The sequence below is a fragment of the Apodemus sylvaticus genome, chromosome 7 (genome assembly GCF_947179515.1).
Source record: "Apodemus sylvaticus chromosome 7, mApoSyl1.1, whole genome shotgun sequence".
NCBI classification, from domain to species: domain Eukaryota; kingdom Metazoa; phylum Chordata; class Mammalia; order Rodentia; family Muridae; genus Apodemus; species Apodemus sylvaticus.
In genome coordinates this window covers 95,013,572-95,039,336 of record NC_067478.1, presented here as the reverse complement: position 1 = coordinate 95,039,336, position 25,765 = coordinate 95,013,572, and the positions used below count along the sequence as shown (strand labels likewise).

Here is a 25,765-nt window from a genome sequence, read left to right as displayed (position 1 = left end):
TGAGTCCTAAAATATTATTAAATGATATCATAATCAAACAAAACTAGAATAAAAGATGAAACATTAGTATTTGTTCAACTTTAAAATAGCCTGAGTCAATATAAATTCTTTTAGTCAACGTTTTTTAAAAAAAGAAAACCACTTTTTTTTGCATTACTGGTGATTGAACTGGGGTTTCATGCATAATAGACAAACACTCTACCACTGGGCTACATACTCAATCTTATTTTTAGTTTAGGATAAGTTCTTACAAAATTGTTCAGACTGGCCTTGAACTCACTCTGTATCCAAGGCTGACTTGGAACTTGAAATCCTTCTGCATCAGTCTCCCAAGTAGCTATGACTGTAGATAGGAGCCCTTAGAGCCTTGGTTTATTTTATTGCCTTACCTGAACTTTGCTGAAAACCTTTTCTTTGCTTTCAGAAAGAAGATCCTGCTGGCAGCTCACAAACAATTTGTCTCTCTCCTCACTTACTGCAACAACTGAAAATTTCTCACAGCCAAGGTCCTAAAGAAAAAGCAAAGAATTACATAAAAACCACCAAATGTAGCCATTATAAGTAGAAACTATATATTTGCAACAAAACTTTAAGAACAATAAGACTTTAGATACTGCAAACAAGTCTAACAAAAGAATATATTCAAATAGCTTTAAATGTTTATAAAGTACAAGACTGTATACTTTAAACTATAAAACATAATTAAAAGAAATTAAAGATCTAAATAAATGAAAAGATATCCCACATTCACAGTGGGAGACAATATTGTTCTTTGGCAATATTACAGAATTTGGTAGACAATCTGTAATCCCAGAACTTAAAGGTAACAACATGAACTCATAAGTGGAAACAAACCTGGGAAATATCCTCAAACCTTATTGAATACACACACACATGCACACACACACACACACACACCATGGCCACATTTCCAACATTGCAGATTACAGGTTGATTTACAGACTCAAGAATCCCTATCAAAATGCCAGCTGGCTTAAATAAAAAAGCAAGACAGAAAAAGCCAACAGAATTAACAAGCAAATCGTACAGAACACAGATATTAGAAAGATGAGGGGTAAGAAACAAACCCACACGTGAACTGATATCGTGAACTGATATCTGACAAGGGTGCCAAGACAACTCAATGGGCAAAGAACAACTCTAGCAAATGGCATTAAGACAACTGGGCATCAAATGAAAAAAGAATGATGCGAACAACATCTTCAATTCTCTCATGAAAATCAACTCAAGATGAATATAGACCTTAAAGTAAGAGCCAAAGTCTAATGTACTTAGACCTAGGAGTAAAACCTGATGATGGGCAATCAATGGGTAAGAACTACAACACAAAAAGTTCAAACAGCAAAAGACAACAACAAATTAGATCACGCCAAAACTAAAATTTGCAGCCTATAAATGATGCTACTAATAAAGTGAAATGATAGTATACAGAATTGGAGAAGGTCACATGTTTACTTTCTAATAAACTAATATTCATAACATAGAACATATAAACCTTTACAATTAAAAACATGATCCAATTACAATTTTTCAATAGACATTTCTTCACAAGAGATACAAATGGGCAGTAAGTATTTATATCTACATTTCTCTACTTGATTTTCTATAAAGTTCTGTAATTAAAGGAATTACATTGTAATTGATTTAAGTACAACGTAATTAAAGTGCCTAAATGGACCTCGTGGGGGGGGGGGATTCTTCTTCTGTTTATTTATTAATCTTGATATATGCTGGTTTTCTAAAAAAGGGCTTTCTGGGGAGGTAAAACAAGCCAATCTATATATAAATGGTCTAGAGAAAGCAATGTCCTCATGATACTCAATCTTTATGAATGATCTAGAATAAACAGTTACTCAGAATAAAGGGAAAAATATTATTTGCACTTCAAACATACAAATAAATCGCACATCAACATATGGAATAAAATTTACTGGAAGAACTTTGGAAATGGTAACCTGCTTCTTCTAGCCACTAATGATTACAGAAGACCATAATTTCAGTCTTGGCAATCTGACAGGGGTCAAGCAAGAACATGCTGTGCTTGTATCTCAAATTTTGAATGACAATAACAAATAATGCCACTAAAGTCTAATTTAAAAAATGACTGCAGAACTTAACTGGGTTACAATGTATTTCTTTTTGATTGGTAGTTTCTGCTTCACATATATGGGAAGGCAGAACATGGGCCAAATATAATGAAAGTATAAATCTAAGAAAAGTTTCACTAATTTCATAGATCATTCCCAGTTATATGGAGTGGATCTATTTCTATTCTTTAGTCTGGAAAGGAACATGACATTCTCTGGAAACAAGCAGCGAGCCTGAACTCATTATCATCATAATAATAAATTACTGTCATATGGCACCTCTGACGTGTGAAACTGGTTTATACAAGGATGTTATCTCAGGACTAATTCTCTCTTCTACAGGATTAATTATGTGAACACTATTTTCTCTGGAAAAACACCAATTGAAATGTCTGAGTATATTCCAAACAATGTAGAATATCAGTCTCTAGGAACTAACAACACCTTTTTCCTGGCATGTTACAAAGTGTCCAATCCTTTTTCTAATAGACTCTAACAGTCCGAATCCATGGGAGGCTTAAGAAGAAACAAGGCACAAAATAAAAGGTATTTCAAAAGTCACAACAGGATACTAAGAAGAAGTTACCATGTGACTATATATCTAGGATGGGCTACCATATGTGAACATATAGATGCCCATTTGCTTTTTAAATTTAATTTTTAAAGTTTTAATTAATATTGAAGAGGAAGATATTCATAGTTTAGTACCCAGCCAATTACAAACTTAGAGACAGATGTCTTTGAAGGCCATGTTGCAACACTTAAAGAAAAGCCCACCTATGTGGTGGGGGTCCCATAAGACTATTGCCTAATGAATGATGTTGTAACCTTTGGTTTGTATACATATGCATTATGAGTTTACACAGTAAGGAAGTCGACTAGCAGCACATTTCCCTGAATGTCTGTCTTGCTGCAGTTAAGCAACACACAATGTGTATGGTCCACGCCATATGCCAAGTAGGCACTGAAACTGGGAAAGAACTGAGAAGCCATTTATGGCATAAACACACTGAAAAGCCTAAGTGTCTGCTTTACTACATGCTACCAGAATGTCAAAGTCAATGAGCAAACACATGAAAACATACGAACTGAGCATCCATCTAGTAAAATCTAAAATCAGTAGGACATCCAAACAATGCCATTTTTCAAATATAGGCCTAAATATATTTTTAAGCTTGAATCTACACTTAGTTTCTAATTCTGCATTCTAAACTTAAGTTTAGAACTAAATTCATAGCCAGGCAGTGGTGGCGCACGCCTTTAATCCCCACACTTGGGAGGCAGAGGTAGGTGGATTTCTGAGTTCGAGGCCAGCCTGGTCTACAGAGTGAGTTCCAGGACAGCCAGGGCTACACAGAGAAACCCTGTCTCAAAAAAAAAAAAAAAAAAAAACTAAATTCCTTTATTTAAAAAATAGTACTCACACCGGGCAGTGGTGGTACACCTTTAATCCCAGCCCTCGGGAGGCAGAGGCAGGGGTATCTTTGTGAGCTCAAGCCCAGCCTAATCTACAAAGTCAGTTCCAAGACAGCCAAGGTTACATAGAGAAACCCTGTCTTGAAAAACAAACAAAAATAAAATTTACTATTTCCTTATTAGAAAGTAAAACATATATATTATGAAATAAAAAGACAAAAGGAAATAAAAATCCTCTATAATATGATACAAAACTATGAGGTCCTGTATTTGATTCTCAGCAAGTTCAAGGGAGGAAAGGAAGAGCAATCCTAACTTCCTGTACCATTTCCATGTTTCTATTCTAAATGTTTGTACACACAGCATTCTCTCCTTCTTTCAATTTTCTTTATCACACACAACTTCTCATTTCAGATTCTGGTTATTTACTAATTATATATTTCCATACTAGTACAGAAGTCCCCTGACAGATCTGTCTTTATTTTCACAAACATAATGTCAACATTTGTTAAATAAACACATATATCTTTTAAATTAACACTACAGAATATGTAAGTGTATATCCTACTTTTTTCAGCTAAAAGTTTTCCCTAATTTTCAGGAACTATTCAAACACATAATTTTTTTTTTTTTTTTTTTTTTTAAAGAATGGCTGTATTTTGGGCTGGTGAGATGGCTCAGTGGTTAGGAGCACTGACTGCTCTTCCGAAGGTTCCGAATTCAAATCCCAGCAACCACATGGTGGCTCACAACCATCCGTAATGAAATCTGACGCCCTCTTCTGGCATGTCTGAAGACAGCTACAGTGTACTTATATATAACAATAAATAAATCTTTAAAAAAAAAAGATTCAAAGTTTCTAGGCTAATATCCACTTATCAGTGAGTGCATACCATGATTGATCTTTTGAGACTGGGTTACCTCACTTAGTATGATGTTCTCCAGCTCAATCCATTTGTCTAAGAATTTCATGAATTCATTGTTTCTAATGGCTGAATAGTACTCCATTGTATAAATATATCACATTTTTTGTATCCATTCCTCCATTGAAGGACATCTAGGTTCTTTCCAGCTTCTGCCTACTACAAATAGGGCTGCTATGAACATAGTGGAGCATGTGTCCTTATTGCATGCTGAAGAATCCTCTGGATATATGCCCAGTAGTGGTATAACAGCGTCCTCAGGAAATGACATGCCCAGTTTTCTGAGGAACCTCCAGACTGATTTCCAAAGTGGTTGCACCATCTTGCAATCCCACCAGCAGTGGAGGAGTGTTCCTCTTTCTCCACATCCTTGCCAACACCTGCTGTTTCCTGAGTTTTTGACCTTAGCCATTCTGACTGGTGTGAGGTGAAATCTCAGGGTTGTTTTGATTTGGATTTCCCTAATGATTAATGATGTTGAACATTTCTTAAGGTGTTTCTCAGCCCACAAATTAAATGAGGTCCAAAAAGAATGGAGGAGTGGGCCCTGGTTCTGGAAAGACTCAGTGCAAGAGTATAGGGGAATTCCAGAACAGGGAAGTGGGAAGGGGTAGATGGAAGAATAGGGGGACAGAAGAGGGCTTATGGGACTTGCGGGGAGTGGGGACCCAGAAAAGGGGAAATCATTTGCAATGTAAATAAAAATAAATAAATAAATAAATAAAATGAAATAAAATAAAATAAATAAATAAAAAAAAGAATGGCTGTATTTAGATATGTCTTAATTTATTCAAGCATTCCCTATTAAAGATTACTTCCAATTATTTTGCATTTCTAAATTATGTTGATATAAAAATAAATTGCTAACTATCCTTTTATGTATGTTTTTAAAGCAGCATATTGGAAATTAATATACCTCTTGGGTGGGAGAACTTTTCCTTCCACCATTTGGAAACACTGATGTCTTTTTTTCACTCACAGTTTTAAAGGATGCCAGTTGGTGACGTGCCTGTTTCATAGTTTGACTAAGCTGCCAGGGAAAGGTGGAAAAAAGAAAACAAAAACAGGTTAAAGTCTTAATACCAAATGCACTGTCGTTCCAACAGGAAATCAGGTCTCTATTATTAAAAGAAGCCAGACTTAGGACAAGAGGATTACTTGCAAAGGAGACTTTAATCTGCTCGTAGTGCTTTATAATACTGCTGCCAATATTCTAAGATAAATCTTAGAATAGCAACTTCATGACTTGATTTAAAGTTTATTAATCAAATCTATTTTAAATGATATATGTTTTATACATGAATGCCAAATATCTAAATATACTTAGAAATTACTGACCAAGTACATTCCTTACCTTTATTCATCTTGCATTAATGTTTTTATTACTCCTTCCTATAATACCTAGTATCCATACCTAGTTCCCCTAAAACTCTTACGTCCTTATTTACATGAATCTAACTAACACTACATGAAACTAACATTAGCCTTTTCTCAGATTTCCTTTTCATCCAGGAAGCCTTCCTAAATATCCGAAATATTATTTCTTCTGCTGTTGTGATAAAAATAACCTGACAAAGGCAACTCAGGGATTGAAGTAGGGGTGGGAATAGTGGTTTATTTCATCTTAAAACTCCAGGTTATACTATATCATTGTAGGGAAACCAAGGCAGGAAACTCAAAGAGCTAGCCACATTGTAGCCAGGAACAGAAAGAAACGAATGCATACATGCTCACTTGATTCCTTGCTTGTAATCATTTTGATTTCTCCTTTCTTGTTATAATTCAGCCCCTGGCCTAGGGAATGGTACCTACACCCTCAGTGGGCTGGGTCTTTCCACATCAATAAACTTAATTGAAACACCCTCCACAGACATGTGCACAGGCCAACCTAATGCAGATATTCCCTCACTGAAACTCTCTCCCGGGGTGATTCTAAAGTGTGTCAAGTTGACAATGAAGGCTAACCATCACATTAAGTTCATGGAGACTGAACATGTGTATAAAAGAACCAATTTGTTTGAATTATTCTAAGAAATAACTGATATGTGACCATCACACAGTTTTACATTTACTCCTTATTCTAGTGATTTTAGCACATGACTATTTTCTTTTACAATAGCACAACCTATTTTATCTCTCTTAAATCTTCAAAGAAGATTTTCTTCACTTAGAAGAAAAAGAGCCTATGTATCTTTTAATTTTAGGATAAATAAGGCATTAGGTAAAGGATAAGCATCTCTACACTAAAGGAATTATAGCAAAGCTAGGAATATTTCTAATCCACTCATTAAAAAAGTGCTAATGGTATCAAGTCTTCCTTGAAGAAAATTGTGACTTACCAATATAGTAATCAATACTATATAATTTTTACTAATAATGAGCTAATGATAAAAACAAAAAACACTCTTACTACCAGACCTACATTCCACAGTATATCTTCTCTCCTTAATCCTTGCTTCCAGCGAGCTACACTTCTAGCCAGATAAAACAATTTGAAGCATTACTCTTTATTCTACCAAAAGGAAGACTTCTGGATCAAGTGCAGAGTGGCTACAGAAATCAAGGCAGCCATTCACAATGCAAACACACATTCTGTGCAGTTGGAGTTAAAGTGAGCCATGTGCTGCATTATTTACTGTCAAGTAAAATAAGTTTCAATGACCCACTGGATCACTAGGCCAAGTATTCCAAATTTCTGTTGTAGTCTGTTGTAAAGTATCTAAAAACAGGTGTTTAAAATCCTCATTTCCCATCAATTGCTAATTTCTTTTAGAGTCTGAGTCATAAGTAGGTTTTTCAACTGGTCCAGCAGCCAGAAAAAGCACTGTGTTCTGTTTCTCTTTCACTCCCCTAACACTTTGCCAAACTTAAATCTTGTGAAACACTTTTCAATGACACTTTAAGAGTCTGAATACTGACTATCCAAAAATACTACATCCCAATCCCTAGAACTCTAAATGACACTTTATAAGGAAAAACAGAGTCCTTGCAGGTTTGGATAAGAACACTGATATACGGAAACAATCTCAGATTATCCACATGGGCACTAACTGCCATCACAAGTGTCCTTGTAAGAGAACAGTAGCAAGGAGGAGATAATGTGAAGATGCACACAAAGGCTGATAGACTATAGCTACAAGCAAAACCATGGCAGTGGATAAACACCAAAAGCTGGAGAAGAAAAGGAACATATTTTCTAAAATCCATAGGTGTGTGATACTACTGCTACCTTGATTAGGATCAAGTTTAGATATCTAGAGTCTAGAACCATGAACAAATACATTTCTGATACTTGAAACCATTTAAATTGTGTAATCTGGATGTACACAACACACAAAAAACAGAAAATAGCTATTACTAGTATAAAATTATTTAATAATTAAAAGAAACTAGTATAAAAGAACGCTTGTATCGCAAGATAATGATAATTACTATGTGAATGTACTTACATGTATATGTTTAAAAGTATATTCAAAATACAAACTTTAAAGTATTTATATAAAGTTTTTATATAAAACTAGACACATAACTCATCCTTTTACCACCTATTACTTATTATAACATACTTGCACTAAATGATTAACCAAGACTTAAACTTGCTTGATGGAGTCCCAGCACTTGGGAGATTCCGGCAATAGGATTGCTACAATCCCAAGGCCAGCCTCTGCTAAGTAGTAAATTCCAGAAAAACCTCAGCTATGTAAGACTCTGCCTCAAAACAAACACGTAAGATCCTGAAATGGCTTGGCTGCTCTAAGAGCACATATTCTTCTTCCAAAGGGCCTGAGTTTAGTTCCAGCACCCATGTGCAGCAACTTACAACTGCCTTAACTTTAGCTCCAAAGAACTGACCCCTTCTTCTGACCTCCATGAGCCCCACTCTGCAACACATGCATCAACATAAACAGTAATTTAAAAAATCAAACAATTACCTACTGGAAATGAAAAATTCAAAACTGTACAGAAAACCTAACAAATAAAAAATAATATAAGTCCAGATAAAAAAGTAATTGCAGTTACCACATTCAGCTGTGCTCAATCTCAATCTAAACAAAATTATAATATAGTACTATAAAGACAGGGTAAGAGGTGTAAAGTACATGCGTAATGAAATGAAGAGGGAAGAAAAGAGGCCAGACTGTCCCCTCTCCTACGGGACATCAGTGGCACTCCCTAACATATGCTTATGTATGCTAACAGTTTCCTCTAAAATTGAAACATTCCCCATCCTGCAGGGACGCCTTTAAACAGGATGGTAAGCAACTCAAAGTAGCTGAATTGACCAGATTCACTAGGCCTCTCCCAAAGTAAGCAATAAAGTCTGAGCATCTTCTTCTGACCGAAGCTGAGATGCACGGAAGACTAGAAAACTCAGCTGCCGGAGACCCAAACAAGCTGAGCTTTGAAGAAGACTCTCCGAGAAGAAAATCCACAAGGAAACTCAGACCAGACCAACTAGATTAGAAAAGATTCAGCCCAACTGAGATACCTGGGAAGGACACTCTCCAACCTGTGGAGCTGCCTGAAGGCTTTGCAGTGTTCTCCAGTTCCCCGCTGAGTGAGCTGTCACCCATGCTGGGGAGTTCTCTTTGAATCTTTCTATTCCTGTTAGTAGCCCCTCCCTCTGCTTCTGTAAGTAACCCTAATAAAACACACTTCTTCATCAAATTGGACTTTGATGGTATCTGTTTGTTATGTGTCCCCTAACTAGGATGAGTAGAGCTGTGTGTTGAATCTCCCCAGCTAAAGTTTTCTCACAGAACAGCTTATTAGTTGTTTTTGAGGAGGGAGAAATGGGCAGAGTATTTCTGTTTTTAAAATATGGATATTACATACACTTTATTCTTTTATTTGTGTACACAACTACATATACATACTATTTCAGACCTTAGACATATCCTAGAGAACACATGCCTACGCTTTCTTCCATCCAATAGAAACATCAGTCAACAAACGTTCACTTACACTAACTCTTAAGAGACACTATCCTCTTTCTGTCTGATAGAGGGCCATTTCCAGTGTCTTCTGAGGAAAACAGGTATTTCACAAGCTCTACTGGAGATTGACAAACTCCTCCCCAGCCTTAGCTGCTTGAAACAGTGGCCAAATAGCTGCATATCAAGTAATACAGGTCTTGGTACAGTGTCTTTTACATGTAACAAAAACAGAAAAAAATCTATCATGCTCTAAAGCAGTTTTACTCATTAGCAAAAAGACTTTAGCCTGATGAAATAAAAATTATAGTATATATACAAATGTTGATTTAAATGTCAAACTCTTGCTCTTGCTCCCCTCTCTCTTCTTTCACTCTCTTGTCCCCTCCCCCTGCCGCCCTTTCCCTTCCCCCCCTCCATGGCCTCAACATGGCCAAGGCCAGCCTCTACTTCTCTACCTTCTCTCTCTACTTTTCTACAATAAAGTTCTAAAACCATTAAAAAAAAAAAGTCAAAATCTAGACCAGTATTATTACATTATAAAACAAATTTAAAGCAATCAGCAAGTATACAGGGTAAAATTTAACAATGTTTATTATTTTTTTCTTTAGCTCTTTTAATTTGTCCATGTTGTTAGTATTCTGTCTAAACTCCACCCCACACTTACCTGGCAACAGCCAGGTATGCTGCGCCCCATAGACCTGGCCCACTATAAAAGGGCTACTTGCCTCTCCTCTCCTCTCTCCTCCTCCCTCTCTCTCTCTCTCTCTCTCTCTCTCTCTCTCTCTCTCTCTCTCATAGCTCTCTCATTGATCTCTCTCATCACTCATGAGAGTGCTCTTGCCTCTTGGCACTCTCTCCTCTCAGCCCCTCTTGGGCTCTCCTCCCCTCCCCCTCTCTCCACGTGGTCATGGCCATGGGCCCGCCTAGGCACCCCCTTCCCTTCCCTTCCCTTCCCTTCCCTTCCCTTCCCTTCCCTCACACCACCGTGCCACACTCTCTAAACCCCTCTCTCTCTTTTTATGCCCCCTTCACATGTGATTCTGCTCATTGGAAAGACAGAATTTATACATAACTGAACTAAAAATAATAGAACTATTTAGGTCATAGATAGGGATTAATATTGCTAACCTAAATGCTAAAAAATGCTACCCTACTTTGTTGCTATGGAACTCATTATCAATTTAAGATATGTGCAATGCCATAATAGCTAACCAAAGTTGAACTTATTTAAATATAATGCAGTAATTTGCAAATTATACTGATTTTTTAAAGTAGGGGAGTGAGTATGATGTAAGGTCTCATGTAGTAAGCCTGATATTGACTATGAAGGACCAATATGCAATCTCTTCGGTACCAACTGTGTATATTCTTGATGCAAACTCGTCTCTTGCTTGGGTTGGCCTGAATTACCTGAATGGAACCTGTGGTGGTTTGAATGAAAATGATATACTCCCCACAGGCGAGTATATCTGAATGCTTGGTGCCAAGTTGATGTAACTGTGTGAGAAGGGTTAAGAGGTGTGGTCTTCTTGAGGGAGGTATGTCATTTGGGGTGGACTTTTAGGATTAGAAAGCCTGAACCATTCCTAACTAGAACGCTCTCCTCTCTCCCTCTTCTCCCTGACTCCCTACTGCTCCAGCACAATGCCTGCCTGCCTGCCTGCCTGCTACCATTCCTCCCAACATGATGGTCATGGACTCACTCTGAAACTATGAGCCCCAACAAACTATTTCTTCTGTAAGTTACCTAGGTCATGGTATCTTAGCACAGATAGAGAAAAATGAGACAGCACCTTACAGATAATATAATAATTATTTCACCTCATTTAAGTAGTTAAGAGAGATGGCTTAATGACTAAGAGTGCTGGTTTCTCTTCCAGACCTGAGTTTAGTTCCGAGGACTCACATCAGGTGGATGGCTCACAACTGCCTTTAACTCTGGCTCGGGATCTGATGTCCTTTTCTAGATTCCTTGAACCCACACACAGACATACATAACCAAAATAAATAAAAAATAAATCTTAACTACAAAAGCAATTATTTCCAGGAAAAATAAAGAATAGAAATCTGGTGGCATAATGAGGGAATAGAGACAACATAGGATGTAAAAGAAAGAAACTAAATTCATGACATTCCTGCACCAAAATAAACAAATAAATAAAAATTTAAAAAATGGATCAAATATAAGATCTTTATATGAGACCTGAAATTCAACTGTTAGAGGAAACCACAGCAAACACTTCAAGATTTGTAAGAACTGGGCTGGAGAGATGGCTCAGTGGGTAAGAGCACTGAGTGCTCTTCTGAAGGTCAAGAGTTCAAATCCCAGCACCCACATGGTGGCTTACAACCATCTGGTAAAGAGATCTGATGCCCTCTTCTGGCTACAGTGCACTTACATATAATAAGTAAATGGATCTAAAAAAAAAAAAAAAGAACATGAAAAAATAATTTAAAAAAGATTTTTAAGAACTTTCTAAAAGCAGTCCAATACCACAGAAAATACTTCCAAGAATTAATTGACAAGCAGGATTGCATGAGATTAAAAAAAAAAAAAAAAAAAAAAAAAAAAAAAAAAAAAAAAAACTTCTATATAGCACAAGAAGCCATCAGCAGACTGCTTTCCCTTGCAGAACAAGAGAAAACCATTACTGGCTACTCAACTGACAGGATTGCTACCTCAAATCTATAAAGAACTGAAAAAGTTAAACGCTACAAGAGGGGAGTCTTGTGTAAATAAATAAAAGGACAAATGAACTGCAGACAGTTCTCAAAAGGAAAAATACAAATGGTAGGAAGTATGTTTTCAAATGCTCAAAAACCTTAGGTACCATGAAAATGCATATTAAAAGAAGAAAAACTGCTCTGAGATTCCATCTAAACCCACTTAGAATGCTGGCAAAGATGTAAGAGGGAAGGACTATTATATATTTTTGGTAGAACACAAACTGCATCCACTATGAAAATATCAGTAGGTAGTATCTCAAAAACTAAAAACAGAGCTAACAAGTGAGCCAGCTCCAGCATTTCTGTGACTACACCCAGAGGAACCTAAGTCAGTATACCACAGAGATGGTAACACAGCCATTTTATTACTGCACACTATTTACAATAACCAAGATAGAAGGCCTGCCTAAACACTTATCAATGAATGGAGAAAATATATGATAGATATACACATTGGAATTGTATTCATCCATAAAAAGTAATGAAATGCCATTTACACCTGGCTGGAACTGGAGATCACCATGCTAAATGAAACAAGACTCAGACAAGTGCATTATCACATTTTTTCTTATATACAAAATCAATGTACACATACAATCTGTACACACACATGTGTGTGTGAACACCACATAAACACAATATGAAAGTAAAGGGGGTTAAGAAAGAAGAAGAGGTCTAAAATGGCGAGAAGAACAAGAAGATAATAAGGAAAGGAACAAAATACCACATTTTCACTTCTAAAGTACCTAGGTTTTAGAGAGAGAAAAAGTGGGGACAGGCAGACTAGCACAAGAGAGGATAGAGAACAGAAAGCAGCAGAAGAGAGCAATTGAGAGCAAGCTACAGCAATAAACATACAAATCTCATAATGAAATTAATTACTGTATATACTACCCAAAAAGCTATTTTTTAAAAAACAAGATAGCAAAATATTCAGTGAGAAACAGAAAACTACAACAAACCATGATAGTCTGAAAAGAAACAGTGCTAAACTACACAATCTAAAGATAAATGTGTTATATGATAAGAATGAAAATACAGTTAAATGAAACAACCAAGAGACACCACAACATCCAAATCTATAAGGATAAATATCAGTACTAAGAAAAGAACTGAAAAAGTTAAACGCTACAAGAGGGAAATCTCGTGTAAATAAATAAAAGGACAAATGAACTGCAGACAGTTCTCAAAAGGAAAAATACAAATGGCAGGAAGTATTTTTTTTCAAATGCTCAAAAACCTTAGGTACCATGAAAATGCATATTAAAAGAAGAAATGGCCACTTGGAACTTCTTCCCACTCTGTAGCTCTGGTTCCTTAGTTTCTGATCCTAATCACATTTGGCCACTCAATAGGTAGAGAATATCAAATATTAGAAGAAGGTTGGGTAGTAAGACAAAGAAGAAAACTAGCCAAAACACATTTTTTTTTTATTTTACTTCAGTTAATTTATTATTTGTGTGTGTGTGTGTGTGTGTGTGTGTGTGTGTGTATGTGTGTGTGTTTGCGCACATGTGCACCAATGCTGGAAGGACTGAGGACAACTTGGAGGAGTTGGTTCTCTCCCTCCGCCATATGAGTCCCAGATATCAAACTCAAGTCATCGGGCCTGGTGCCAAGCACCTTTCCCTGTTGAAACAAATGTCCCTACCAAGTCACAGTTGAAGTACAGAGGCCAGAAGACAGTCTGCAGAAATTAGTTTTCTCCTTTCACTATGTGGGTCTTTGAGCTTGAACTCAGATCATTAGGTTTGGCAGCGAGTGCCTTCCTACTCTGAGTCACTGGCCTCTAAAAATGTTATTTATTCACCTTTCAAAAGAGTGTTAGAATTATTTATTTTATATGCTTGAGTGTGGTTTTGCTTTTGTTTTGCTTTTTTATAATTTATTCATTTTAGTTTTATGTGTATGGGCATTGTACTTCCATGTGCCATGTGTGTTCAGTGCCTGCAGAGGGCCAAAGAGGGCATCAGATTTTCTGGAACTGGAATCACAGGTGTGAGCTGCCATGTGAATGCTGGGAATTGAACCTGAGTCCTTTGGATGAGCAGCCTTAACCTATGAACAATCTCTACAGCCAATTCCTTCCTTCCTTCCTTTTCTCCTTCCCTCCTTCCTTCCATTTAAGTATAATTAAGTACATAAAATTCAAGCATATTACCCAGATTTAGCATTAACTCCTAGACAAACCTGCCTTACCTATAACTCTCTACATCCTGTGGTTTGACTGTCAAATGTTTCACATAAGCTCATATGTTTGAGTACTTGATCTCCAGCTGGAGGTGCTGTTGAAGGTTATGAAACCTTTAGGAGACTGAGCTTTGCTGAAGGAAGTAGGTCACTTGAGGTGAGCCTTGAGGCTTTGGCATGGCTGCATTTCCTACAGACTCTGCTTTTTGAGCACAGGCATAATGTAAACAGCCATCCTCCTGCTTGTGCCACCATCCCTTCCTTGCCTGCTACCTTGTGGACTACTGCCCTGAACTATAAGCCAAAATAAAACCTTTCTCCCTTAAGTTGCTTTTGTAAAGGTATTTTATCAAGGCAACAGCAAGATAATTAAGACAATATCTGATGTTTGTATTATCAAGTATATTCCAGATGCCAAGTGATTTTTATCCTTAAAATATTTAAACATCAGATAAGCTTTAAAACCCAATGCTGGCTGGGCATGGTAGCACTCCCAAGATAGAGGCAGGCAGAGGCAGGCAGAGGTCTTTGACAGCCAGAGCTGTTACAAAGAGAAGCCTTGTCTTGAAAAAAAAACAAACTAAACTAAACTAAACTAAACCAAATCAATGCCAGAAGCTGGAGAGACAACTTAGCAGTTAGGAGCACTGACTGCTGCTCTTCCCCGAGGACACTAGTTCAAGTTTGAGCACCCACAACCGCTCACAACCCTCTGTAACCCTAGTTCCAGGGGTTCCAATGCCTCCTTCTGGCCTCTTCAGGCACTGTAAAACACATAATGCACAGACATACATATACAGGCAAAATACCCAATCATATTAAATAATAAAATAAAAAGTTAAGAAACAAAAACCTTAAAACCCCAACCCCATTATTCTATTTTTGTACAGCTTAAAAAAACAAAAACTGACAAGTGCACTAACATTCAGAAACTAAATTGTATTTGTCATTATGTAATCGGTCCTAGATAAAGTAAAGGAGTTAATGCTTCAACAATTTCATTGTTTGGTTTCATAATGACATCTAGTGGATTAAAAGTGCAATAGAAATAGTAAGAATGAAAACAACTATTGGCTGTGTGGGCAAAAGTTCACAGGACCTAATTAATAATACGTCGCCCAATATCCTTAAGTAACTCATCTCTTTTCAAGAAAAAAAGGGGAGGAGGAGGAAGGTATACAAACTTTTAAAGTTTCATAATACTAAGGTTCTTTACAACCTGATTTCCTACCTCACCTCATTTCTGTTCTTTTTCTTCACAAAATACCAACTATGAACTTCATCACTTATTCTAGACGATACCAAGCACAAAACAGATCCTACATGTTTTACTGTTCTTATCTCAAAATGTTGAATTTATCAATTCAGTTCAGCATACCAATTCAAAATAAATAGTTCAATTCTGTCTTGCAGGAATTCTCCCTGTACTCTTCCCTTGTAATTTAAACTTTGGAATTCCCATGGCACAATATTTGGGGTATAACAGACTCTAGTATATCTCTTTGGAAATATAAACCCATAGAGGGTTCTACTTCACATATTATTAGTACCCCCTACAATGCTCAACACATATAATGTGTTCACTCAACATGCTGACTCACTTACATGTGTTCAAGTCAGAAAAAATTCTATTACAATTACAATAAAATTTATAGATATTATCATAATGGTAAAGACTGAACCTATCCTTCACTCTTCTATTGCTTAAAATGTATCCAGAGTCTAGTTTAATAAATTCTTCATTTTGTTCTTTTCTTTCTTTTTTATTACGGCAAAGTCTACATGGCCCAGTATGGCCTCAAACTTTATATATTTCTGACCTGATTCCTGAAAGCTAAGACTATAAGTATATATCACAATGTCTGGCTCCTATTTACAAACTTAAAAAGGAAAATTAAAATAAAACAGTGAAAAAAGTTTGGGGTAAAAGAAATTTAAGAACAAGATTTGAAGATGATAGCATGTCTCTCCTAATACTTTCTCTACTTCTACATAGATGACAATTCAATAATAACCAAGCACTGTGGGAAATGAGGAAATTCTGAATGACTGTGCATTGCTGAATGGACACAACCATGTCAAGCACCAAGTCTTAGGGTTTTACTGCTGTGAAGAAATATCATGACCACATCAACTCTTATAAAGGAAACATTTCATTGGGTCTAGTGTTCAGTTCAAAGGTTTAGTCCATTGTTATCATGGCAGAAAGCATGCAGACAGACATGGTGTTGGAGAGGTAGCTGCGAGTTCTACATCTAGATTAGCAGGCATTAAGAAATGACTGCCATACTAGGTATGGCTTGAGCATCTGAGACTTCAAAGCCTCCTCACAATGACCACTTCCTCCAACAAGGACACACCTCCTAATAGTGCCATTTCCTATAGGCCTAAGGGAGCCATCTTCTTTTAAACTACCACATTCCACTCCCTGGTCACTATAGGCTTGTAGCCATATCATAATGCAGGAAGGCATTAAGTCCAACTTCAAAAGTCCTTATGGTCTTTAACTGGCTCACCACTGTTTAAAGTCCAAAGTTCAAAATCTCTTGACACTTATGCAATCTTTTAACTATAATCCCCTATAAAATCAAAATGAAAAGCAGATTACATATTTCCAACATATAATGACATGGCATACATTCCCATTCCAGAAGGGTAGGAAAGGAGCATAGTGAGAAAACACTGGATCAAAGCAAGACCAAAACCAGCTGGGCAAGCTCCAAACTCTGTATCTCCATACACAAGGCTCTTCAGATCTCCAACTCGTGTCAGCTTTCTTAACTGCAGCATACTTCTCTCTCTTGGGCTGTTTCTGCTCCCTGCTGGCAGCTCTCCTCAGCACATATCGCATGATACTAGTCATCTACAATACTAGGGTGTCGCCAAAGCAATCAAAGCCTCACCTTCACAGTGTCATCTAATGGCCTCTTTAAACTTCCAAGCGGGGACACACCCCTGACACATGCCTGGTTTGTGTCTCTCCTCAGTCTCTCAGGAAGAATTCCATGACCTCTAGACTCTAAAGCTAGAAACACGTGGCTGAAGCTGCCAGGTTCTGCTTGCTGGGGCTGGAACATGGCCCCCTCATGCAATTGTATCTTTATTAGCTTACTGGTTTTGATAGTTACCTTCACTGCCTAAGCTTGCCTATCCTGGAACTTCCTCTGCAAACCAGGTTGGCCTTGAACTAAGAGACCTGCCTACCTTTGCCTCTGCAGTGCTGTGTAAATGTGTGTCTTTATAACCCCAGTACTTGGGTGATAGATGACTGTGTGTCTCACATCAGCCTAAGCTACACAGCAAGACATTATCAACCAACCAGCCATTCAATCCATAAATAAACAATTTTTTAAAACTGAAAATAGACACTATCCCATTTTTAATAAATGAAAAGTGGCCAAAAAAAAAAAAATGTTTGAAGCGGCAGGAGAGCTCAGCTGGCTGTGCAACTGTGAAGAGCAGAAGCTATCTAAAAAGGCAGACCCCACATAGGGGAGTCAGAGATAGGGAGTGGGCACCAAGTTCAGTAAGACACCCTGCCTCAATATATAAGGTGGAGAGTGACTGAGAAAGTCAACTGATGTGAAACTCAAGCCTACACATGTACACGCATATACACACAGACATACACACACCCAAGAAGCCCATACACAGGAGAAAAAGGAAAGCTCAATAGGTCAACTAATATCTGTTTTATACCCTGAACATATCGTCTCTATACATTAGAGGACTGAAGGGAAACATCAAAATAGAAAACAAAATGTACCTGTACTTACAGCTTGAGCTTGTTGTTGAAATAACTGATTCTGATTCTCTCCATCTTCTGTTGCATCACCAAGCACCTGGGAAGTGGGTAACCTAAAACTTCCAACAGCAGCACTCAAATTGCTAGGGAAAACACTTGTCCTTTTAGAAGTTAAATATGCCGAATCTGAATACCGCATGACTATAGAGCCTTCCTTTTCTGCCTACACAAAGGAAAGAGGAGGCAAAATGAGATGCTATTCCATTGTAACATAAGTAATACCTTCTAGCAACTATAAGATTTTCAACTGGGACAAGGGAGTTGGGGAAGGAGGCCTCAGCTGACGAGGAACTAACGTGATAATAATTTAAGCAGGCTATCTCATCTAGTTCCTCTACAATCCTGTAAGTATCATATCATATTGTGATAGCTAATTGTGGCTGACACCTTTACTACTTCCGGAATCAACTAAAAGCTAAGCAGCTGAGCACACTGTGAAGGATTTCTTTGATGAGGTGGAAGACACACCCCAAATCCAGGCCACCTTCTGGTGGCAGCCCACATAAAAAAACATGGAAGAAGAAACCGGAAGGTTTCTTGCCTGCTTGTTCTCACTCTCGCTGGCAAGATCATCTATCCTGTTGCTGACTCGCTGGTGTCAGAAGCTACTTCTCTGGGATTCCAGCACAGACTAAACAAAGAGTAGCAGCTCTCTAAGGATCCTCTGGACTATAGCACCAGTCCGGGACTGCAAATACATCCAGTCCCATGGATTGAATGAGTACAGGATCCCTGGCCTCTCCACTGCAGACAGACGTCAAACCATAGACTGTAAGTCACTCTAATAAATTCCGTATCTGTTCTGTTCGTTTATAGAAACTTAATATCATGTATATATAACATATATCATATGGAGATACATAAATCATACACATGTATATACTGATGATTTTTTTGACACAGAGTTTCATTCTGAAATCCAGGTCTAGGCAATCCTCCTGCCTTAGCCTCCCAAGTACTGAGATTATAGGTATGGGCCACCATACTCAGCAATTGTCTACTATATAAATAAGGAAACTATTATGCAATTAGAAAAGTGAAGTAATTAGTCCAAGGTCACATAGCTAGGTGACAAAGAATTCAAATTTAAATCTGTACCCAAAATCCTGTTTTTTTGTTGTTGTTGTTGTTGTTGTTTTTTTTTTTTTTTTTTACATATTTAGTGAAAGGGGTAAAAAGCGAGTCAGAATAGAACAAAAATAAAAATAGTTTCGCTACATGAAAATTGGTTATGCAAAGTAGAAATTTGGACTTTTAACCACCAAAATCAAGTGACCATGCTACAGCCTCACAGCGTGTCCATTCACGTGACCCCGCTTCAGAACTTACTGCTTTGTACGACTTGTGAAGTTGTTGCTTTTTCCTCAGCTTAACCTGCTGATTGACCCGCTGTCTGACTTGTCTCTGAAAATGTCTCAGAGACTCTTGCTTTCTTCGCTGCTGTTCCTTTATTTCCTCTTCAACTATGTATGCTGAAGTCTTTAATGAAAAAAATAGAAAGTGACTTAGATGTCATTGATTTGGCCCATGAGGAACTCATGAATACAGAAAAAAATTAGCATATAATTGTGAATAAGAAAAGCTCAATTCTATAATCTGCTCTCTCCAGAAGAGCAAGGAAATAACAGTTTGAAACCACTGATCTAAGTGTAGTTAGGAGCCCCAAGAACGCAAAGCAAACCAGAAAAAGTTTTAAAAAAAAATGGAATTCGTGAATATTTGTATCAAATTTTAATGTTTTATTAAACTAAAACTAAAGATGTCTTCATTAATTCTTAAGAAACTGATTTTGACCCATTTGTGTTATGGTTCCTAATATAAGTACACAGACTCACCATTCACCAGACATGTTCCCAATGTTCAATGTCTTCATACTTAGAATTAGCCATACTCTGTGGGTGGAAGGGGCATGTCACTGTGATAGCCCTAACTAGTCTACAGACCACTAGATGCAGCTACCTCAAACTCCTGCCTCTGTCTCCCAAGTGCCTTTCACTCCATTTTTAACTTAGCTTTCCTTTCACCCTCCTAGCAATGGCCTCCTTAAGTCTTCAAAACTATCCCGCATCCCAGCACTTTCATATGGGCCCTTTGCTACAGCACATTTCATATGTGATTATGATTTAAATGATTAAATGTGATTTTAATATGATTAAAATGTAGCACTTATTAACTCTCCTCCTAGATTATGAATTGAGAGCAGAAGATGTTTAACACTCCTTTCTTTGGATAATTTACATATGATAGAATTAATGCTTAAATTATATAGAAATTATTCTTCAAAAATGATATAACTTAACCTAAATAAGTCAAGTCTCTTGGTATTGATGATATTGCCTAGTCGTTTCCCACACTGAATTTTATCTTTGTATAAACAACAGAATGAGGCAGAAGCATTGGGTCTATGACTTCCCCAACAAGATCATTAAGCAACTTCTACTGGAACTCTGGAATGCCTACTGTGGGGAAAGCCAGTATCACAAAAGAAGTCTGACTACTCTAAGACTCCCATGTTGGAGGGAAGCACAACTAGCCAAATTAGCATATGATGTGGAAAGATGTCCAGCCAGCCCCAGGTATTCTAACCATCGTAGGGCCAAGTCCACACACATGAAAAAGCCTTACTGGACATTACAGCTTTCAAAGAACTAAGAACTTTAACATGCAGACCCATTAAGATGTCTCAACTATCCAGTTACTTAAGCCCTCAGCTGAGGCCCAGGACACTGAAGCATGTAAGACAAGGCACACTCTCCTATGTAAACTCTGATGCACAGCATTACCTGCTTTACGCCACTATGTTCTGATGTGATTTGTTATATGACAAAAGATAAGGAGAGGGAGGGTTAACATGTGAGAGAAATCATATATAAGACCACAGTAATGTTGTTTCTTCTTCTTCTTCTTCTTCTTTTTTGTTTTGTTTTATTTTTTTGTTTTGTTTTTTTCCAGACAGTGTTTCTCTGTTTAGCCCTAGCTGCCCTTGAATTCACTCTGTAGACCAGGCTGGCCTCGAACTCAGAAATCTACCTGCCTCTGTCTCCCAAGTGCTGGGATTAAAGGCATGTGCAACCACCACCCAGCTACAGTGACTTTTCATAATAGTATAACTTACCAAATTAATTTAATTTACCAGTAATTTAATTATCAAAGAGAAATGAATTTCTGAAGCTATGAGGCTTTTACAAACCTTGAAATGTCAAATTCTTCTTTAGAATAGGAATGCCCTTAAAGAAGACAAGCTTTAGAAGTAACTATTTACTGTGTTTCTAAATTGACAGTGTCAGGGCTATTAGTAAGAATGGATTTCCAATATTTTAGTAATAAAGAGTTCTACCAGATGCTTGATCAAACTCCCTTTGTCTGGAACTGATTGTAGAATTATTTAAAGGGAGGAAAGGAGACAATTTGTATGTGTTTCAAGACTTTAATATTCTGACTATATGAGAACTTAAAGAAGAAGGGTGTTATGGTAAAAGATTTTGAGCAGTATAATACTACTGGGGGATTAAAGGGGGCTTAGTTATTAAAAAGGTGTATTGGGCAGTGAGATAGCTCAGCAGGTAAAGGCTCTGAGGAGCTGAGTCCATCGCCAAGCTCCAAACTGTGCTGGGAGGAAAGAGCCAATGTCTACAAACCTTCAGGCCTCTGCACTACACGCAGACATAAACAGATGGAATAAAGTTTGTTAGAGTATACTGACTTCAGTAATAACAGAACTTTGTACCAACTCTTACTTACTGATTCCTACTTCACACACCCTTTTCAAGGTATTCCCTTCCTCCATTCCCCATTACTAAAGAAATTCTGTTATGCCGTATGTCTAAATTGTCTTAATTTATTCTAATTTGTTCCTCTCAATCTAATCTCTCCCTAACCCTTAAAACTTTGAAGCAATTAATCTAATCAAAACAGCTTGATTATGGAACTTATTTATAAATATTAAATAGTGAATAAAGTCAAGACTTTCTATAGTTTCCCCTTATCTTCAAATCCTGTCAGCCTCCATCCTTCCACTAAACCTTCCCTCAGCCAGCCTAACCCACCTTTTAAAGCCACTTCCTTACTTCCTACTGTCTTTAATCCCCTTCATAGGAGAATCACCTCATATCTACTTATACAGATTCTTTTAAACTTTCCCAACCAACCTAGTCATATCTTTCTTCTTTGATTAAGAGAGATATTCTTGCCGGGCAGTGGTGGTGCACGCCTGTAATTCCAGCACTCTGGGAGGCAAAGGCAGGTGGATTGCTGAGTTCGAGGCCAGCCTGGTCTACAGAGTGAGTTCCAGGACAGCCAGGGCTATACAGAGAAACCCTGTCTCCAAAAAACCAAATCCAAAAAACAAAAAAACAACAACAACAAAAAAAAAAAAAACAAAAAAAAAAAACAAAAACAAAAAGAGAGATATTCTTGGTATTTAATCACATGCAGTCCAACTTTTAAGTTCCTTCCTAAAAGGTAGCAAAGTAAGCATAAATCAATGAATGTGTAACTATATACACTATGAATATAAATACAATTAACTTACTATATTGCATTGTTATTAACACTTATAATCTGGGAGCATCAATATTTTGGAGTCGGTTTTGTTTGAGATAGGGTCTTACCATGTCTGACTTAGAATGCCCTACGTAGACCAAGCTGTCCTCAAATTCAGAAATGTACCTGTCGCTGCCTCCCCAGTGCTAGAATAAAAGGCACATACCACTATATCTAGCCATTTATAATTTTTTATATTAGTTTTTAATCTTTTAAGTGTGTATGCATGTTTTGCTTGGGTGTTGGTCTATACACTACATGTCTGTAGTGCCCTCAGGGACCAGAAGCTTTAGATTCTCTAGAATTGGGAGTTAAAAAACAGATGTTAGCTGTCACATACATGGGTGCTGAGAATTATCGAAGAGCAACCAATTCTAACTGCTGAACCATCCATTTCTCTAGCCCAACATTTTTAAAATTTAGTGTATACAAGTATACATGTGTGTACAAATGTGTGCATTTGATAATATGATCTCATATGTGGAGATTAGAGGACTTTTCAGAAGTTGGCTCTCTTCCTGGTTTTAGGCACAGTTATAGTGACATTTTGGAGTTTTAGTTTCTCTAAAAACACACAAAAAATTATGAGAATGTGTTTTCATTCTGATCTTAGGTATAGAGATATACAGCTACTTCAGAACACTGTCCACAGCAGGTGACTATGAGATGCCTCGTGCTCTAGCAGGGACATGACTTTGCCAGCTGCAGATAGTTTCTACAACTGTGTAATGTTTGGAATTCTGGGGACTTTTCAAAGGGTATGGTATACAAATGTTAGGGCCCTGAAAAACATGCTGGGTCATTGGTTAGTTGGTTGTTGTTTAGGGTTTGTTAAGTAGTTGTGTTCAAGGAAGAGACAAGAAGAAATTAGATATCCTGATGACAAAAGATCAAATTTGCCACAAGGAACTTGATGCCTCTAGACAGAAAGTAGACTAGCAATGCTGCCCCCTTTCTAACCCCTGACTTTACTCAAGGATCTCTTTCCTTTCCTCCCTATCTTTTGTTGTTGTTGTTGTTGTCTAGTGTCAGGGGGTTGAAAGGTTAGAAAAGAAGGGGTGGAGAAGGGTGAAAGAAAGAAGAACCAGCAAAGTAGCAGAGACCAGCTACACAGGGTCTCTCTGCTCTCTGCTGCTTCCCTCCAGGCCACAAGCTCCCGGCAGATCCTCTGGTCTCTCCAGCTCTCATCTCACACAGGACTATGGGGATTACACGGCTCCACCCAGTTCACGCCTGGACTCCGGGACTAGAACTTCAGTCCATCAGGCTAGCACACAAGTATTTTTACCTGTAAGCCACCTCCCAGATCCCTATGTAATATTTAAATGTCTTGTTTTTCCTCTAAAATCACCCACGTTTAGTACCTTGCATATTCTAAGAACATTGCATATTTCCTACATTCATTCCATAAATACTATGTATATTAGGCAATATTATTTAATTTAAAAAGGAGTGTGGAACTTGGCTTGTTCTCTATACACAATAAAATTTGAACAAAGCTAAGGAACGGTCTGTTGAAATTCTAAGCAAAGCCAAACAAAAACCTTGCAAAATGGCTCTCATTTGTTAGCAAGAGAATCAAATATTTACATGTGTAAACTTTTGAAACATCCCATCACCTGAAATGCTTCTACCCTATCTGCATTTACTGCATTTCCATTCTTTTACAGCCAACTACCACCCTATTTCCTCATTCATTCAGCAACCTGAAGGGCCTACTTTACCCCAAAACAAGAATAAACAAGAAGTTCCTTGTCCTCGTGGAATTTATAACTTCCTCAGAGTTTCTGTCAGGATTGACCTCTTTCTTTCAATTTCTTATTTCATTTTGCCAGGGTCTTCATTTAAAAACTTATAAACTCTGAGAAACTAATTAACATTTGAAGAGTGACCAACTGTCATTCTTCTTATGTTACAGAGCGTCGGGAAGATGTACACAGTACCTATGCCTTCCACAGCAAACAATCATGTCTGTGAAGTAAACTAGTCCACTTGCTGGTATGTAGAAGGAACTAAGTAATATTTGATTGTGCCAACTGAAGATGAAGCAAGTTTTGGGAAATACATCATTATTGTATAATTTTGACGCAAGAATATAACCTGTATCAGAATGGAAACAGCATCCTCCAACTGTTCATCTTTAAGCACCAAAAATTAGAGGCTAATAAAAAAAATAATAATAATAAAAAAGGCGGGCAGCGATCACAGTAATCGGGCCAACTGACACTCACATGTGCTGGAATTCCCGACCAATTTGGTGAGGCAGGTTCCACCCAAGCCCCAACTGGTACTATGGCCTGGTTCCTCTCAGCCAGCACTGCCAAAACGTCCTTGCTCTTCGTGGGGTTTAAAGCCAGGGGCAATTTGTTGGGATTCCGAGGCTTCTTGAGGGGCGCCATACCTCCTGGCATTGACTTCTGGTTAGAAGAGAAAGAGGGACAAGAAATAAAGACGAGGGGAAAGGTCTAAAAATTACTTTCTGGAAGGAACGGAGACGAGAGGTCGAAGACTCGAGGATTCACTTGGGAGATGAGAAACTGCCCGGAGGTGAGCATAGGCGAGCACTGGGGACAAGACTTATTATTAAGTCCGAGAGATGACCGCGGAACTGCGGCCCACCGCAGGGGGCTGGAGGGGGTGCCTGCGGCCCCGGTAGGAGCCTGGGTCCTAAGAAGCCTGCGCACAGGAGGTGTGGCGTCTGAAGCCCGGGCAGGAAGGCGGGCTCCTGTAAGACCCGCGCAGTTGGATAGGGGACCTGGGAAGCCTGGAGCCCGCCGCGATCCGGACCTGCTCACACTCAAACTCCGCGGGCTGCTACGCAATGGACAAACAGCAAACTGCCACACCGCGGCGGAAGTCCGCCCTGCCCCTTCCGTATTCGTCACCCGCCCTGGGCGGGGAAGGCGGGGATTCGAGCGCTGGGGTTACGTCACGTCCGCTTCCTGCCCTTTGGTTGGGAGAGCGAGGGCGTGTTGGGGAAACCGCAGAGACTTAGACTCCGCCGGTGTGTGGACGCTGGCGCTGTAGTGGTCTCAAATCTCACTGTGAGCTCTGACTTGTTGAACAAGCGAGTAAGCGGTCACCGTTGAGGAAATCTCGGGAAAAGACACAGCAGTT

General features: G+C 38.2%; 1 protein-coding gene across 6 annotated transcripts in view; it reads right to left on the bottom strand.

Annotated features, from left to right (window-relative positions):
- The window catches only part of Ccdc15 (coiled-coil domain containing 15), an 82,697-nt gene extending 57,187 nt beyond the window's left edge, over nt 1–25,510 (bottom strand). For 4 of the 6 annotated variants that reach the window (XM_052188694.1, XM_052188689.1, XM_052188690.1 and 1 more), the window contains exons 1-5: nt 24,880–25,503; nt 19,436–19,585; nt 18,078–18,269; nt 5,364–5,477; nt 390–509 (exon numbers count right to left, since the gene is read on the bottom strand). In XM_052188694.1, the coding sequence (XP_052044654.1) occupies nt 390–509; nt 5,364–5,477; nt 18,078–18,269; nt 19,436–19,585; nt 24,880–25,059 (756 nt within the window). In that variant the 5' untranslated portion in view covers nt 25,060–25,503. Of the gene's footprint in view, nt 1–389; nt 510–5,363; nt 5,478–18,077; nt 18,270–19,435; nt 19,586–24,879 lie in introns of all 6 variants that reach the window. The other 2 variants (XM_052188688.1, XM_052188691.1) reach the window with 2 other exon arrangements.
- Between the last annotated feature and the right edge of the window lie 255 nt (nt 25,511–25,765).